At 40.5% G+C, this 17487-nt stretch overlaps 1 protein-coding gene across 1 annotated transcript in view; it reads right to left on the bottom strand.

Annotated features, from left to right (window-relative positions):
* The window catches only part of TSNAX (translin associated factor X), a gene marked incomplete at its 5' end in the record, with an annotated part of 68925 nt that extends 63395 nt beyond the window's left edge, over nucleotides 1-5530 (bottom strand). The window contains 2 exons of the mRNA XM_083174550.1: nucleotides 4433-4540; nucleotides 5371-5530. Coding sequence (XP_083030676.1) covers nucleotides 4433-4540; nucleotides 5371-5530 — 268 coding nt within the window. The remainder of the gene's footprint in view (nucleotides 1-4432; nucleotides 4541-5370) is intronic.
* Between the last annotated feature and the right edge of the window lie 11957 nt (nucleotides 5531-17487).

Raw genomic sequence — 17487 nt, 5'->3', positions numbered from 1 at the left:
GTGCGGCACGCCCTTACATTCTATTAACACTTTTCCCTCACTAACACTATCTCGCTCTTATTTTAATTACATTTCCTTTTTTTTTATTTTATCTATATCTATCTTCGGCTTCCTATCACTAATTATTAACACTATAGTATCTCACTGGCGTGCTGCACTGGGCTTCCTAGCTTATGATAGTTGTTGGGGTGCCGCACCCTGCACCTAGATATAGCGCTAGTGACCCCCAATATACAGAGAAGCCTTAAAGTGGCTGGGGGGCATATCATACACCTGCGCAGGTATATGTAACCAATATCTCTGAATTCTATTATCGTGTATTGTTCAAGATTGGTTACTAATACTATTCAGTGAGCTGGGGTAAAACAAAAAAAACAAAAAATGTCTCGTTTACATACATCAAAGCTGGTCATCCGAAAATCAGTAAAGACCGAAACCATAAGTGACGATCATGCGCCACAACGCGGATCATTTATAAGCCTAGGGCTAGCAATTTAGATAAGATTAATCATGTATATAAGCACCACCATTGCACTACCCATATATCTCTGTGAAAACAGAGTACATTTTAAAATCCACGACGCCATTGAACTTCCAGCAGAAGTAAGGGGGTGTAATGAACAGATATTAGCCTACTATGCAGATGTATGAATATCTCCTTTACCACCTAATCCTCTCCAAGCCGTCATGAAGATAGGACATCCTATCGAAATTAGTTGGCCAGAGAGAAGTATCTGTCCGTTTTTTAGTGGGATTGTGACTGTCAACTTTAACAGTTCTGCACCTTTACGACCATTACCCGCACCTCCAGGTGCTGTGTTTCCACCTTCCATCCCAGCTGTATGTAATGAATTGTCCAATAAATGTATTGACATTTTAATGAAAGAGGACATTGTCTTCCCTTTATATATACCCATTGGTGTGCGTATTATTATTGGGACATATTCTGATACCAAGTTAAAAGATACCTTTATATCCATGCACTAGCTGGTTATTTAGTGAGTATGGTACTCATCTATTTTTGACCACACGAGTGAGCACATGATGGACCCTGAATACATGTAAAGAAACCTTTACACATACACTTCTCCATCTTTGATCGTGAGTGGGGGTACGAATCTAGGTACCCGTCCATTATTGCTTTGAACTCCATATATAAAAATCCAGATGTTCCACAAAATTGTTATTTTAATTTCTTTTTGTATGCAACATCCAACGAGAGGTAACGGGTGGGATGAATTTAAGCACATACTTACCCAGAAATCAAGCCAAATATACCTTTATATACATGGAGCAGTTAGTTTACCAGTGAGTATGGTACACAACAACCATGAACACTTGGCTAAACATGTGGTGACCATTGGATGCATGTAAAGAAACCTTTACACATACATCTTTTCATATTACAGTGTGAATGAGGGCATGCTTTTTGGTACCCACCCTCTAGGGATCCTCATTTTGAAATTCTTGTAGACTGTCTACATACTGTATTTTGAGCTCTCATTTTTTACATGTAACATCCAACGAGAGTTATACGAATGTGACGGACCCTTGTTGGATCCAGCTACAGTTGTGTACCCGGCTCTTCATCACCCTGGTCTATTTCACGTGACATTTTACCAGTATAGGGATTGTGTGGTGATCCCTTTTTTAAGACTCAGCAGAAGAAGAGTGGTTGTGCCTTGGGACTGATCATCTTTTTTCTGCATCTGTCATTATGATTATGTCAGCAAATTAAGGGTCAGCATTTCAAGTCGGTATTTTGTACCCGCCGGCATATTGATCGTTATTTACACTCTACAGTGTCGGCCAAGTGATTGTCGGCAAATCTGGTATGATTCTTCAGAGCTATTATTCCTACATTAATCCTCCAAGTGTTAGGTGCCGTCTCTATGGCGCCTCTGGTGTCCGGCCGGCCTCCAGGAGACATGTCCCGTCGGCCGCTAGACAGCCGCAATTGTGTGCCGCTGTCAGACAGGCTGCGACTCCTCCGCCAGCACCTCCTCTCCCACAGCGGTTGCCTAGGCGACGGGGACGACAGGCAGCCGCAGGGAGTGTTGATTAGCACACCTGAGGCAGTGTCCAGCTGCTTGTTATCTGTTATCAGGGGCGGACACTCAGGTGGCTGGGAAGTCTTTATAGTTGTTTCATTTGGGCTGCCCTGGGGCTGGATACAGAGTTATATGGAGACTCTGCTATTGCTTTGTCACTGTATCTGGTCCCTGTCATTAAACCCATGTTGCCTGAACACCGGCGGGCGTTCCTGTACTACCCACTGGCTATCATCCTCCTCTGCTGCTTTTGCAAGTATCACCTAGCTTCTTTTGCAGTTTAGTGTTGGAGAGTATTAGCCGTTATAGTGTGTCATCTGTAGTCAGCCCCACTGTGCCTCTGCGGAGGTTGTGGCGTCAGGCCACACATGCTGTTCTTGTATATACTTCTGTTATTCCGTGTCAGTCTGTGTGTATTCTTTAAGAACTCACTTCTGTTTCTAGTATACATCTTAGTCTTGTCAAGTCCACTCCTGTTGATCATTTGGTATTTTGGCTCACGCTTCCAGGCTTCATTATTATGTCCTAGTCCTTGTCTTGTGCTTGCATGTTTTATGTGCCCTTCATGTTACTTATCTGTGATAGGTTAGATTTCTATAGGCAGTGTAGGTCCATATGCTACCGGTAGCTGCTCCGTTACCTTGGAGTCAAGTTCGCACTGCCACTTGTCGACAAAAGTCCTGGTGGCATACTAGTACCGGTAGACACATTAAGTCTTAAGGGAAAAAGGGCTGTTCTAGGCACGAAGGCTCACTGGTGTGATCTGTGGACTTGGGTCTGGGGGTTCTGGGTGGCTACCCAGAAGACGTCCAGAGGTCCAGCTCCTGGGATTCCATTCTGCCTGTTCGCCTGAAGACTCCATTCACCTGTCCTAATTCCCCTCTGCTGGAAGCATCTCTTGAGGACTTATCTGGATCTGTTACTCCCTCCTGGTGAGCATAACACCAAGGCTTTTTTAACCACTGTCTTCAGGAAGTGTAAAACTGTAGACACACGGGGCCAAATGTAATAGGGTGAGCGTTTTAGAAAGTGAGAGATTTTGGGAGAGTTTTCACCTTTTTTTTAAAGCAGCAATCAATTACACTGCAAAACCAGGTTGATTTTGCCATGTAATTGATTGCTGCTTTAAAAAACATGGGAAAACTCTCCCAAAATCTCTCACTTTCTGAAACTCTCACCCTTTTACATTTGGCCCACTGTGTGATGCTGGCTGATGATTTTGTCTATAGAATCAAAACTGAATAGAAAGTTAGTCTAGCCATGTCAGGCCACATTCGATAAAATTGATCTGTTTAAATTTGATCGGAGATTGAAGTTAAGATAACACTATAAACAAATTGTCTACCTATAAATATTCTTACTTTGTGTGACGGAATTTGAACATTAAATGTTTCAACAGTTATATGGAAACTACCATTGAAGAACTATCATGGACTATGAATTATAAGCACTGCAATTTAACACATGGAGAACGCTGTGGTATTCTTGAAGATGCCGTTAGTAACCAGTTGATTACCATCAAAAGTAAGGGATGTTTGCAAATAAGATTGGCAAATAACACAGTATTGTATACCATTCCAGGTTCATAAACATCATAGCGGCCAAAGATTCATTATATTATGGCATTTCTCAATTTTTATATAATTTTTTTTACAACCATAAGCCCAGTTGCAACCAACCTTTCTTACAGACACCACATCATTTATACTAAAACTGCAAGCTTGGTCACCATTAGCCATAAGATATCTGATGGGCACTGTTGCACTAGTATTCCCTGCTGACCCTGGGGGTTATTCAGAGCTACTGTGCTAACTCACAACCGTTTAGATGATTGAACGACTGCACATGTGTACGGATTGTGGTGTGTTTGCGTGAGGCCAAATATCGACACAAAAATAGTGAAAATATCTGATCGCAAAACATTTGCAGTTTTTTGGGAGGGTCAGAGAAAATGTGTGCCCAGGTGATTTAGGAAAGACTTTGAGAAGATACAGACTGGGAAAATCATTTGATGGAGAGTATTGCATATAGATATGCAACAGGACAGTGGATTGCACAATTTTCACAATTCGCTCACAAAATCATAGGGCGGGTTTTCACTCTAAATTGCGAAAGATGTGGGCCGGTCCCAGTGGCATGCAAATGGATGTTTAGGTAAAACATCCTTTCGCAGCCATTGTGAACATACGCGCCTTGCAAATGGTGGGCCGGCGTACCACCAGTCTCAAGGCGGGATCTGGTTCACTCGCAAGGATGCAAATTCGCATCCGAGCCAATAAACCAGAGTAACCCCCATAGACCACTTTCTAAGCTCTACTCAGCTGACTTACGCTCTGCGAAAATATATCATGGAAAAGAGAACATTAATACAAAATACTTACATTTAAAAGCAATGACGATAGGCAATGAAGACTCAGAATTACTTTCTTTATCATCCTTCCAATGAGATGGTTTAAAATCATGTTTGCTTTTGGTTAACACTCCACATCCTAGTTCCAGAAAAAAAATGGTTTAGCTCGCAATTTACAAATGTGTTCAAGTACATCTAGTCTCCTTACATAAAAACACCCCCTCTAGTCTAGGCAACTTTAGGCAAAAAAATTAAATAATTATATGTAATTTGCTGGTTTTCTTTGTGCGACTGTGGCTGCATCTGCATACAAAATGGTATGTGTGTTTCTGGAAAACACAGCAACATTCCATTTCTTATGTAAATACAGACACGTGGGGTATTTTGGTTCACTCACAAAGGCAAATTCCTTCTCAAATGGACAAAACCATGTGCACTGCAAGTGGGGCAGATGTAACGTGCAGAGAGAGTTAGATTTGGGTGGGGTTTTACTACAAAGTGAGATCTATACTGCAGTGTAAAAATAAAGTAGTCAGTATTTTCCCTGCACAGAAACAAAATAACTCCCCCAAATCTAATTCTTTCTGCACATGTTACATCTGCCCCCAGCAGTGCACATGGTTTTGTCCATTTGAGAAGGAATTTGCCTTTGCGAGTGAACCAGAATAAAGTCCAGTCACACACTGAATATATCACCGACTGCTGCAACTGTATTTTATTTACCATATACATGTCCAAATTTGCATTTGAACTGTAAATCACAATTTTCTTGTTTTGTTCTTTTGCTAATCTATGCATTGCCAGGCGATGCGGAACCCTTGTGATGCCATACAAACAAAATGTAATAATAAGCACCAGCTGTAGTACCAACTTTGTTGCCCCCACCATGTCGGTAGTGACAGGCATACACTACATTTCCCTCTCCTTCAGCCAGTTCTAACAACGTCTGAGGGACAAGCTGACATTTACCTTCTTTCTTCAGCTGGGGACCACTGGTCAGGATATTGTTGCACACCAGATTGAGCTGCAGCCCCAGCTTCTCAATCAGGGCATGGGTAGAGCTGGTTGAAAGAGCCAGAAATGAAAAGCAGTCCTGGGATTGCTGACAAGCTGGAGGCAACAACAGCCAGGAAAGTCACAGGTTGTTGATGGAGAAGGTGCACAGAGCCCATGAGAACCACTGCAGATTCATATTGAAGAGCAGAAATGGAGGTACACTGGAATCTGGCGTGCAGGGTGGTCTCAGGTGGCACTCTGGCTATGTAGATACTGCCAATGATGATTGGACGAGCTGAACACAAGCCAGAGTCCCTCACTGCTTGTAGTGCATAAAAAAAAATATACTGTATAACAGATTGCGATCACGGCAATGGCCCAGTCCCATAATAGTGCTCGAATTCTAGCTATAAAATTGCCACTTCCTAATTATTGCATGCTGCACATAACACAACTGTCAGGAATACCAAAATAGACATCTTCCAAGAGTTTACTCACACATATGAAGAGATGGGGATAGCAGAGGTAAACTGTGCCATAACTAGGGGTTATACAATAAGTGGAGAGCTCACACATGGTATCAGGGACAACTCACGTTGCCCCAATGCCCCTGCGTCTGGCTAGCAGAGTGCCTGGAACAAATTCCTGCAGTTCCCATTGCCGCTGCAGAGCTACTCGGAACATCCTTTTGATGCACCAGATGTACACCCTGCATCATGAAATGCCTCCCAAAGCATCCTGGGTAGTGTTCATTCTAGCACTATTGGAAAATAAATTACTCAAAAGGACTTGTGAATGATATCTTTTCCCACCATGGTAACTGTGTAGAGTTTGTATATTCTCCCCATGCTTGCATGGGTTTCCTCCGGGTACTCCGATTTCCCCCACAATCCAAAAATATACTGGTAAGTTAATTGGCTCACAACAAATTAACCATGTAATGTCTTTGTGAGTGTGTGTGATGTATTAAGGAATATAGGATGTAAACTTCACTGGGGTAGGGACTGATATGTAGTTCAAATAGTCTGTGTAAAGCGCTGCAAAATATGTGCACGCTATATAAATAACTGATAATAAATAAATATCCTCTAATGTGTGTATACACTCAATATCTTTAACAATCCCTGCTGTCTACTGAACAGGTCAATTTAGCTATATATCAAACAACCTACATGTTAAGCAACTCCTGACTTTACAGAATTATGTCATTTACCGATATTGTTCAGTGTGTTTACGGTACTTGTTTCCTATCTGGGCGCCCGCTAAGTTAATTGCGCACCATGCTATTCTCCGTAGAGAAATCTGATCGCATCGCATCGTGCACATACACGATATTGAACGATGCGATGCGATTTCCCATAGGAAACAATGTTAAATGGATTAATTTACCCAAATCAGCATAGGGAAGAATGGTAAATGGGCCAGAAACCCCCAAAAAACCCACAGAGCAGTGGAATGTCCCCCCAAAAGTAGTTGACGCCACCCCGCCATCAACGTGAACCCGAAGCGTGGCGAGCGCAGCGAGCCCGCGAGGGGCGGCGGTACGCGTCCTCCGACCTTTTCATGCCCTACTATCCACTAGGGCGTGGAGTGAGAATAGAATAGTGTGGCGAGCGCAGCGAGCCACCGAGCCCGAAGCGTGGCGAGCGCAGCGAGCCCCACGAGGGGACGCGGATACCTTCACAGGTAAACGCGTCCCTTCACGGGCTTCCCAGGAGTCCGCGTCGCCATGGACACCTGGGAAGCCCACGAGGGGACGCGTATAACTGTGAAGGTATCCGCGTCCGCTCGCCACGCTTCGGGCTCGGTGGCTCGCTGCGCTCGCCACACTATTCTATTCTCACTCCACGCCCTAGTGGATAGTAGGGCATGAAAAGGTCGGAGGACGCGTACCGCCGCCCCTCGCGGGCTCGCTGCGCTCGCCACGCTTCGGGTTCACGTTGATGGCGGGGTGGCGTCAACTACTTTTGGGGGGACATTTCAATGTTCAGGGGTGTTTTTGGCCCATTTACTATTGTTCCTATGATAATTTGGCTAAATTGAGCCATTTCACATTGTTTTCACAATCGAATCGGGTCGCATCGCATCGTTCAATATCGTGTATGTGTACGATGCGATGCGATCCGATTTCATTACGGTGCCGTACGTAGAAAACCTGGGCGCCCAGATAGGAAACAAGTACCGTGTTTACTTACATCAGCCATGGCCGATATAGTTAACGATGTCAGCAGTGGTCCAAGTCGTCTAGTGTGTATGGGCCTTAAATGATTGGTCCTTTACTAGGGACGGGCATCGGTGCAGTTACCATCGATGGTGATTCTGCAACCAGCCATCGATAGTTAAAAACTATGTGATGGACAACCATTGATCCATTCTCTTTGACTGACTGGCCCATTGGCACCTGCACCTTGAAGAAAGAAAAAATTAACATTGTTTCTGCTGTGCCTTCAATTTAGGGAAACCACGTGGTTCTCCCCATCAATGGCAAAGTATTCAACATCGGCCAATGGCCATCCCTACCATTAAAACTTGAGCATAACTGCATGAAACTTGCCAATGCCTGCATCAGAGGCCAGACTTTCCAAACTCTGATCCTCAAAGCACACTAACAATCCAACTTTTAGCACGATCAATGATTGAGCGAAGGTGACTTAATAATTAGTAGCTCTTGTTTGATTTAATCATCTCTGCAGAAGCCTTAATATGACTATAAACCTGCACTGCATACGTCAACAGTGATGTCGTTGGTCCTGCCACCTTAGCAGGTCACAGCTGGCATTTCAATCTGAAGGGTCAATGCCTCCTATTCCAACACTGTAGTAACCGCCTATGTTGTTTTTTTTTTTTTAAGATAAGAAAGCAGGGCACGGTATTAGTACTAAAAAACGCACACCAAAAAAACAAACAAAAAAAATCCCACAATATAACGCCGTCCACTCACGTTCTTTGTTGCTCATATTTGACCGATTCACCAACCAGTTCCTATATTATAAAACCAACGGATTTCCTAGTAGTTATTGCTGAGAGATTAACAGCCGACAGATTTCTCTAAAACCAAGCCCGGAGAGAGCCAGAGGACCTTAGCTCAGGACCCCGACAACAGAAATGCGTGCTTCTGTTATAAAACAGCGGCAGTCCTGTACGTTTGCCAGCAATGAAAATGACACGATTAAACGTGCAATGGTACACATATATCACATCAGTTAAATAGATTTCACATATATAAACCGCTAATATTCTATCTGGAAATGTCGTAAACACCTAATCCCGCTATGCACCATGGGAAGTGTAGTCCTTATAGGCGGGATGTACTAAAAGGATGATTGCAGAAAGGGATGATCGGGATGATTGAGTGCAGTTCACCTCCAATACACTAGATGTCACAATTTTTACTGATTTTCAACCTTTACGAACTAAAAAAAAAGTCTAAACATCAAATTATATGTCAGTCAGACCACTTAAGTGTCTTTTATCCTTATAATTGCAGTAAAAAGTGCATTATCCCATTTTTATTGTATATTTACCTATATTGTATATTTTCAGGGGGATGATGGCTCTATCTTTTCTATTTAAATGGGATGATCAAGTTTTTTTCGCAGATAATTATACCTGGGACCGTTTTCTATGTGTTTGCAGTGGGATGATGGCTCTATCTTTTGTATTTACGTGGGATGAGCACATTTTTATCTCAGATAATTACACCTGGGACGGTTTTCTATGCGTTTCAAGGGGGATGATGGCTATAACTATTTTATTTATGTGGGATGATCACGTTTTTATCGAAGATAATTATGCCTGGGACCGTTTTCTATGCGTTTCCCGGGGCGATGATGGCTATATCTTTTCTATTTTTGTGGGATGATCACGTTTTTATCGCAGATAATTATACCAGGGACCGTTTTCTATGCGTTTCCAGGGGGCTAATGGCTCTATCTTTTATATTTTTGTGGGATGATTACGTTTTTATCGCAGATAATTATACCAGGGAACGTTTTCTATGCGTTTCCAGGGGGATGATGGCTCTATCTTTTCTATTTTTGTAGGATGATCAAGTTTTTATCGGAGATAATTATACCTGGGACCATTTTATATGCATATCAAGGGGAATGATGGCTTTATCTTTCCTATTTACGTTGGATGATCACGATTTATCACAGATAATTATACCTGGGACTGTTTTATATGCCTTTCCATGGGGATGATGGCTATATCTTTTATATTTACGTGGGATGATCACCTTTTTATCGCAGATAATTATACCTGGGACCATTTTATATGCGTTTCCAGGGGTTATGATGGCTATTTATTTTCTATTTTTGTGGGATGATCACGTTTTTATCTCAGATAATTACACCTGGGACGGTTTTCTATGCGTTTCAAGGGGGATGATGGCTATATCTTTTGTATTTACGTGGGATAATCACGTTTTTATCGGAGATAATTATACCTGGGACCATTTTATATGCATATCAAGGGGAATGATGGCTTTATCTTTTCTATTTACATGGGATGATCACGTTTTTATCGCAGATAATTATGCCTGGGACCGTTTTCTATGCGTTTCCCGGGGCGATGATGGCTATTTCTTTTCTATTTTTGTGGGATGATCACGTTTTTTCGCAGATAATTATACCAGGGACTGTTTTCTATGCGTTTCCAGGGGGATGATGGCTCTAACTTTTATATTTACGTGGGATGATCACGTTTTTATCGCAGATAATTATACCTGGGACCATTTTATATGCGTTTCCAGGGGGATGATGGCTCTATCTTTTCAATTTAAATGGGATGATCAAGTTTTTATCAGAGATAATTATACCTGGGACCATTTTATATGCATATCAAGGGGAATGATGGCTTTATCTTTTCTATTTACGTTGGATGATCACGTTTTTATCGCAGATAATTATACCTGGGACTGTTTTATATGCATTTCCATGGGGATGATGGCTATATCTTTTATATTTACGTGGGATGATCACGTTTTTATCGCAGATAATTATACCTGGGACCATTTTATATGCGTTTCCAGGGGTTATGATGGCCATTTATTTTCTATTTTTGTGGGATGATCACGTTTTTATCGGAGATAATTATACCTGGGACAGTTTTATATGCGTTTCAAGGGGGATGATGGCTCTATCTTTTCTATTTAAATGGGATGATCACGTTTTTATCGGAGATAATTATACCTGGGACAGTTATCTATGCGTTTTCATGGGGATGATGGCTATATCTTTTCTATTTACGTGGGATGATCACATTTTCATCGCAGATAATTACACCTGGGACAGTTTTCTATGCATTTCCAGGGGGATGATGGCTATTTATTTTCTATTTTTGTGGGATGATCAAGTTTTTTTACAGATAATTACACCTGGGACAGTTTTATATGCATATCAAGGGGAATGATGGCTTTATCTTTTCTATTTACGTTGGATGATCACGTTTTTATCCCAGATAATTACACCTGGAACAGTTTTATATGCGTTTCAAGGGGGATGATGGCTCTTTCTTTTCTATTTAAATGGGATGATCATGTTTTTATCGGAGATAATTATACCTGGGACAGTTATCTATGCGTTTCCATGGGGATGATTGCTATATCTTTTCTATTTACGTGGGATGATCACATTTTCATCGCAGATAATTACACCTGGGACCGTTTTCTATGCGTTTCCATGGGGATGATGGCTATAACTATTTTATTTACGTGGGATGATCACGTTTTTATCGCAGATAATTATGCCTGGGACCGTTTTCTATGCGTTTCCAGGGTGATGATGGCTATTTCTTTTCTATTTTTGTGGGATGATCACGTTTTTATCGCAGATAATTATACCTGATACCGTTTTCTATGCGTTTCCAGGTGGATGATGGCTCTATGTTTTATATTTACGTGGGATGATCACGTTTTTATCGCAGATAAATATACCTGGGACCATTTTATATGCGTTTCCAGGGGGATGATGGCTCTCTCTTTTCTATTTAAATGGGATGACCAAGATTTTATCGGAGATAATTATACCTGGGACAGTTATCTATGCGTTTCCATGGGGATGATGGCTATATATTTTCTATTTACGTGGGATGATCACGTTTTCATCGCAGATAACTATACCTGGGACTGTTTTCTATACGTTTCCAGGGGGATGATGGCTATAACTATTTTATTTACGTGGGATGATCACGTTTTTATCGCAGATAATTATGCCTGGGACTGTTTTCTATGCGTTTCCAGGGGGATGATGGCTATTTATTTTCTCTTTTTGTGGGATGATCACGTTTTTATTGCAGATAATTATACCAGGGACCGTTTTCTATGCCTTTTCAGGAGGATGATGGCTCTATCTTTTATATTTACGTGGGATGATCACGTTTTTATCGCAGATAAATATACCTGGGACCATTTTATATGCGTTTCCAGGGGGATGATGGCTATTTATCTTCTATTTTTGTGGGATGATCACATTTTTATCGGAGATAACTATACCTGGGACTGTTTTCTATACGTTTCCAGGGGGATGATGGCTATAACTATTTTATTTACGTGGGATGATCACGTTTTTATCGCAGATAATTATGCCTGGGACCGTTTTATATGCGTTTCAAGGGGGATGATGGCTCTATCTTTTCTATTTAAATGGGATGACCACGTTTTTATCAGAGATAATTATACCTGGGACAGTTATCTATGCGTTTCCATGGGGATGATGGCTATATCTTTTCTATTTACGTGGGATGATCACATTTTCATCGCAGATAATTACACCTGGGACAGTTTTCTATGCGTTTCCATGGGGATGATGGCTATAACTATTTTATTTACGTGGGATGATCACGTTTTTATCGCAGATAATTATGCCTGGGACCGTTTTCTATGCGTTTCCAGGGTGATGATGGCGATTTCTTTTCTATTTTTGTGGCATGATCACGTTTTTATCGTAGATAATTATACCTGATACCGTTTTCTATACGTTTCCAGGGGGATGATGGCTCTATATTTTATATTTACGTGGGATGATCACGTTTTTATCGCAGATAAATATACCTGGGACCATTTTATATGCGTTTCCAGGGGGATGATGGCTGTATCTTTTCTATTTAAATGGGATGATCAAGTTTTTATCGGAGATAATTATACCTGGGAACGTTTTCTATGCGTTTCCAGGGGGATGATTACTATATCTTTTCTATTTACGTGGGATGATCACGTTTTCATCGCAGATAATTATACCTGGGACTGTTTTGTATGCATTTCCATGGGAATGATGGCTATATCTTTTATATTTACCTGGCATGATCACCTTTTTATCGCAGATAATTATACCTTGGACCATTTTATATGCGTTTCCAGGGGGATGATGGCTATTTGTTTTCTATTTTTGTGGGATGATCAAGTTTTTTTTACAGATAATTACACCTGGGACAGTTTTATATGCATATCAAGGGGAATGATGGCTTTATCTTTTCTATTTACGTTGGATGATCACATTTTTATTGCAGATAATTACACCTGGAACAGTTTTATATGCGTTTCAAGGGGGATGATGGCTCTTTCTTTTCTATTTAAATGGGATGATCATGTTTTTATCGGAGATAATTATACCTGGGACAGTTATCTATGCGTTTCCATGGGGATGATTGCTATATCTTTTCTATTTACGTGGGATGATCACATTTTCATCGCAGATAATTACACCTGGGACCGTTTTCTATGCGTTTCCATGGGGATGATGGCTATAACTATTTTATTTACGTGGGATGATCACGTTTTTATCGCAGATAATTATGCCTGGGACCGTTTTCTATGCGTTTCCAGGGTGATGATGGCTATTTCTTTTCTATTTTTGTGGGATGATCACGTTTTTATCGCAGATAATTATACCTGATACCGTTTTCTATGCGTTTCCAGGTGGATGATGGCTCTATCTTTTATATTTACGTGGGATGATCACGTTTTTATCGCAGATAAATATACCTGGGACCATTTTATATGCGTTTCCAGGGGGATGATGGCTCTCTCTTTTCTATTTAAATGGGATGATCAAGATTTTATCGGAGATAATTATACCTGGGACAGTTATCTATGCGTTTCCATGGGGATGATGGCTATATATTTTCTATTTACGTGGGATGATCACGTTTTCATCGCAGATAACTATACCTGGGACTGTTTTCTATACGTTTCCAGGGGGATGATGGCTATAACTATTTTATTTACGTGGGATGATCACGTTTTTATTGCAGATAATTATGCCTGGGACCGTTTTCTATGCGTTTCCAGGGGGATGATGGCTATTTATTTTCTCTTTTTGTGGGATGATCACGTTTTTATTGCAGATAATTATACCAGGGACCGTTTTCTATGCCTTTTCAGGAGGATGATGGCTCTATCTTTTATATTTACGTGGGATGATCACGTTTTTATCGCAGATAAATATACCTGGGACCATTTTATATGCGTTTCCAGGGGGATGATGGCTATTTATCTTCTATTTTTGTGGGATGATCACATTTTTATCGGAGATAACTATACCTGGGACTGTTTTCTATACGTTTCCAGGGGGATGATGGCTATAACTATTTTATTTACGTGGGATGATCACGTTTTTATCGCAGATAATTATGCCTGGGACCGTTTTATATGCGTTTCAAGGGGGATGATGGCTCTATCTTTTCTATTTAAATGGGATGACCACGTTTTTATCGGAGATAATTATACCTGGGACAGTTATCTATGCGTTTCCATGGGGATGATGGCTATATCTTTTCTATTTACGTGGGATGATCACATTTTCATCGCAGATAATTACACCTGGGACAGTTTTCTATGCGTTTCCATGGGGATGATGGCTATAACTATTTTATTTACGTGGGATGATCACGTTTTTATCGCAGATAATTATGCCTGAGACCGTTTTCTATGCGTTTCCAGGGTGATGATGGCGATTTCTTTTCTATTTTTGTGGCATGATCACGTTTTTATCGCAGATAATTATACCTGACACCGTTTTCTATGCGTTTCCAGGGGGATGATGGCTCTATATTTTATATTTACGTGGGATGATCATGTTTTTATCGCAGATAAATATACCTGGGACCATTTTATATGCGTTTCCAGGGGGATGATGGCTGTATCTTTTCTATTTAAATGGGATGATCAAGTTTTTATCGGAGATAATTATACCTGGGAACGTTTTCTATGCGTTTCCAGGGGGATGATTACTATATCTTTTCTATTTACGTGGGATGATCACGTTTTCATCGCAGATAATTATACCTGGGACTGTTTTATATGCATTTCCATGGGAATGATGGCTATATCTTTTATATATACCTGGCATGATCACAATTTTATCGCAGATAATTATACCTGGGACCATTTTATATGCGTTTCCAGGGGGATGATGGCTATTTGTTTTCTATTTTTGTGGGATGATCAAGTTTTTTTTACAGATAATTACACCTGGGACAGTTTTATATGCATATCAAGGGGAATGATGGCTTTATCTTTTCTATTTACGTTGGATGATCACGTTTTTATTGCAGATAATTACACCTGGAACAGTTTTATATGCGTTTCAAGGAGGATGATGGCTCTTTCTTTTCTATTTAAATGGGATGATCATGTTTTTATCGGAGATAATTATACCTGGGACAGTTATCTATGCGTTTCCATGGGGATGATTGCTATATCTTTTCTATTTACGTGGGATGATCACATTTTCATCGCAGATAATTACACCTGGGACCGTTTTCTATGCGTTTCCATGGGGATGATGGCTATAACTATTTTATTTACGTGGGATGATCACATTTTCATCGCAGATAATTACACCTGGGACCGTTTTCTATGCGTTTCCATGGGGATGATGGCTATAACTATTTTATTTACGTGGGATGATCACGTTTTTATCGCAGATAATTATGCCTGGGACCGTTTTCTATGCGTTTCCAGGGTGATGATGGCTATTTCTTTTCTATTTTTGTGGGATGATCACGTTTTTATCGCAGATAATTATACCTGATACCGTTTTCTATGCGTTTCCAGGTGGATGATGGCTCTATCTTTTATATTTACGTGGGATGATCACGTTTTTATCGCAGATAATTATACCTGATACCGTTTTCTATGCGTTTCCAGGTGGATGATGGCTCTATCTTTTCTATTTAAATGGGATGATCAAGATTTTATCGGAGATAATTATACCTGGGACAGTTATCTATGCGTTTCCATGGGGATGATGGCTATATCTTTTCTATTTACGTGGGATGATCACGTTTTCATCGCAGATAACTATACCTGGGACTGTTTTCTATACGTTTCCAGGGGGATGATGATAATAACTATTTTATTTACGTGGGATGATCACGTTTTTATCGCAGATAATTATGCCTGGGACCGTTTTCTATGCGTTTCCAGGGGGATGATGGCTATTTATTTTCTCTTTTTGTGGGATGATCACATTTTTATTGCAGATAATTATACCAGGGACCGTTTTCTATGCCTTTTCAGGAGGATGATGGCTCTATCTTTTATATTTACGTAGGATGATCACGTTTTTATCGCAGATAAATATACCTGGAACCATTTTATATGCGTTTCCAGGGGGATGATGGCTATTTCTCTTCTATTTTTGTGGGATGATCACGTTTTTATTGCAGATAATTACACCTGGGACAGTTTTCTATGCGTTTCCAGGGGGATGATGGCTCTATCTTTTCTATTTAAATGGGATGATCAAGTTTTTATCGGAGATAATTATACCTGGGAACGTTTTCTATGCGTTTCCAGTGGGATGATGGCTATATCTTTTCTATTTAAATGGGATGATCAAGTTTTTATCGCAGATAATTATACCTGGGACCATTTTATATGCATATCAAGGGGAATGATGGCTTTATCTTTTCTATTTACGTTGGATGATCACGTTTTTATCGCAGATAATTATACCTGGGACCGTTTTATATGCATTTCAAGGGGATGATGGCTATATCTTTTCTATTTACGTGGGATGATCACGTTTTTATCGCAGATAATTACACCTGGGACAGTTTTCTATGCGTTTCCATGGGGATGATGGCTATATCTTTTCTATTTACATGGGATGATCACGTTTTTATTGCAGATAATTACACCTGGGACAGTTATCTATGCGTTTCCATGGGGATGATGGCTATATTTTTTCTATTTACATGGGATGATCACATTTTCATCGCAGATAATTACACCTGGGACAGTTTTATATACTTTTCCAGGGGGATGATTACTATATCTTTTCTATTTACGTAGGATGATCGCGTTTTTATCGCAGATAATTATACCTGAGACAGTTTTCTATGCGTTCCCAGTGGGATGATGGCTATAACTATTTTATTTACGTAGGATGATTGCGTTTTTATCGCAGATAATACTACCTGGGACTGTTTTCTATGCGTTTCCAGTGGGACGATGGCGATACCTTTTTTATTTACAGGGGATGATAAGATTTTTATCGCAGAGAATTGTACCTGGGAATGTTTTCTATGCATTTCCATGGGGATGCCTATATCTTTTTTAATTTATGTGGGATGATCAGGTTTTTCTCGCAGAGATGTATACCTGGGACGGTTTTCTATGCGTTTCCAGGGGGAAGATGGCTATATCTTTTTTATTTACGTGGGATTATCATGTTTTTAATGCAGATATGTATACCTGGGACCATTTTCTATGCGTTTTCAGGGGGATGATGGCTATATCTTTTTTATTTACGTGGGATGATCATGTTTTTATCGCAGAGAATTGTACCTGGGAATGTTTTCTATGCATTTCCATGGGGATAATGCCTATATCTTTTTTATTTAGGTGGGATGATCAGGTTTTTCTTGCAGAGATGTATACCTGGTATTGTTTTCTATGCGTTTCCATGGGGAAGATGGCTATATCTTTTTTATTTAGGTGGGATGATCACGTTTTAATGCAGATGGCACTGTTTAAGGCAGACATGGAGCAGTGCAGCTCCCTCACCAGCCAGACTTTTTCGGCAACCCTCTGCCCACCCCCTCCTAAAACTGGCAGCCTAAGCAGGTAATACCTCCTGGCATGGA

Source organism: Crinia signifera, chromosome 3 (assembly GCF_055691185.1).
Source record: "Crinia signifera chromosome 3, ASM5569118v1, whole genome shotgun sequence".
NCBI lineage: Eukaryota > Metazoa > Chordata > Amphibia > Anura > Myobatrachidae > Crinia > Crinia signifera.
This window is presented reverse-complemented; position numbering and strand designations above follow the sequence as displayed.